Source organism: Chaetura pelagica, unplaced genomic scaffold, assembly GCF_000747805.2.
Source record: "Chaetura pelagica isolate M959 unplaced genomic scaffold, ChaPel_1.0 scaffold232, whole genome shotgun sequence".
Classification (NCBI taxonomy): domain Eukaryota; kingdom Metazoa; phylum Chordata; class Aves; order Apodiformes; family Apodidae; genus Chaetura; species Chaetura pelagica.
In genome coordinates, this window is record NW_009952441.1 from 733803 (window position 1) to 735507 (window position 1705).

The window sequence follows — 1705 nt, forward strand, 5'->3', positions numbered from 1 at the left end:
GCGGTGGCGGTGTTGGTCAGGCCAGTGCCCTCCTGGTCCGCGGCCTGGATGATCAGCGTGTAGTTGGGAGTGGTCTGCAAGCCAAAATCATTGTGGTCAGGGCTGGGACGGGGCCCGGCCCTGATGGGCTCGGGGCCACAGACCCCCAGAGCAGGGGACAGTGACCCAGCGATGACAAGTCCCTGAGCCACTGGACCCCACAGCTCCGGCACAGCTGTGGAGCTGCTGCGTGGTCCCCCAGGACACCCCCAGGGTGCCCACCTCCCGGTCCAGCCCGGTGCCAATGACACTGATGATGCCCTTCTCAGGGTCGATGGTGAACATCTGCTGGGCACTCTTGGGCTCCTCGCTCAGGATGGAGTAGCCAATGATGCCGTTGTTCACGTTGATCGCGTCATCTGCGTCCGTGGCGTTCACCGTCATCACGGACGTGCCTGGGCACGGGGACACAGGGCAGGTGTCACTGGTGGGACAAACCCCACCAGAAACCCTGTCGTGGCTCTTGCTCAGGGCTCTGCCAGGCCCCAGTCATGGGGCCCCAGCTGCCAGCCCCACTCACCTGGCTTGGCGTTCTCCTCGATGTAGCCAATGAAGACTTGCTTGGTGAACACGGGCCGGTTGTCATTCTGGTCCGTCACAGTGATGATGATCTCCATGGGGTCCTCCACGGGCTGCCCGTTGGCTGACACGGCGTGGGAGAAGAGCTGCAAGGGCACCATCAGTCCCCGTGCAGCACCGGGGACCATCCTGTCCCAGACCCCCACTCATGACATATTTGACCCCCACTCACAACATATTTATCTTTCTCCTCTCGGTCCAGCGGCTTCGTCACCTCCAGCCACCCTGTCTCCCGCTCGATGGTGAAGATGCCCACGGGGGGGGTGTCTGCCCCCTGCCCTGTGATGCTGTAGAAAACCTTGGTCTCCTTGTCCTTGTTGGATTTGATCTGGAAGGGAAGCAGAGAGGGGTTCAGGTGTCCTGGCAGCCCGGGGACCCCCTGTTCCTGCATCCCATCCCCACGGGGCCATACCTGCACCAGCTTCTTGGGGAAGGGCCCCCGCTCGTTCTCAGGACAGTTGATGGGGGGGATGACCCAGTCCCTCTTCTGCCGCTGGAGGCCATGGCTGGGCTTGGGGAGAGTCAGCACCTCCTGCAGGACAGACAGCAGGGCTGGTGGGCCACCAGGGGGGCAGAGCGCTTGGGGAGACCCCCAGGTGTGCAGCAGCCCCCAGCCCCATTGGGATCATCCTACCAGCAAGAGGAAGATGTGAAGGAGGGTGAAGGTGGAGGGTGTCATGGCTTCTGCCGCGTGGCTGCTCCTCTGGGCGCCAGCTGCAGATTTTCTCTGTGGTGACCGTGACCCTTTGGCCCTGTCCTGCTGGCAAATCCACGTGCCAGCCCATGGGTGGAACAGGCACGCGTAGGCGGGGGCACCGCTGCCACCCCCTGCCCTGAGGGCGCCTGGGAGGGACCCACGGGGGTGCCTGGGTGCTAGGGAGGGGGCAAGGCTGTGAAACCCCCTGGTGAGGGTGAGCACCCTGACCCCCCAGCAGTGTGGGCCTGGGGGTGCCCAGTCTCCAGGCTGGGGGGGTTCTGAGAGTGGCAGCCCCACATTAGGCAGGCAGAGGTGTCCTAGCGGGTCCCCAAGAGCCACAGCCCGGCCCCGGACATGGGGACAGTTGGCACTGGGAGGGGCTCCGCCCCG

At 64.5% G+C, this 1705-nt stretch overlaps 1 protein-coding gene across 1 annotated transcript in view; it reads right to left on the reverse strand.

Moving 5' to 3' along the window:
- CDH1 (cadherin 1, type 1, E-cadherin (epithelial)) overlaps positions 1-1705 on the reverse strand; it is a 10729-nt gene that overhangs the window by 3773 nt on the left and 5251 nt on the right. The window contains exons 4-6 of the mRNA XM_010008465.1: positions 560-704; positions 262-434; positions 3-74 (exon numbers count right to left, since the gene is read on the reverse strand). Of these exons, the coding sequence (XP_010006767.1) occupies positions 3-74; positions 262-434; positions 560-704 (390 nt within the window). The remainder of the gene's footprint in view (positions 1-2; positions 75-261; positions 435-559; positions 705-1705) is intronic.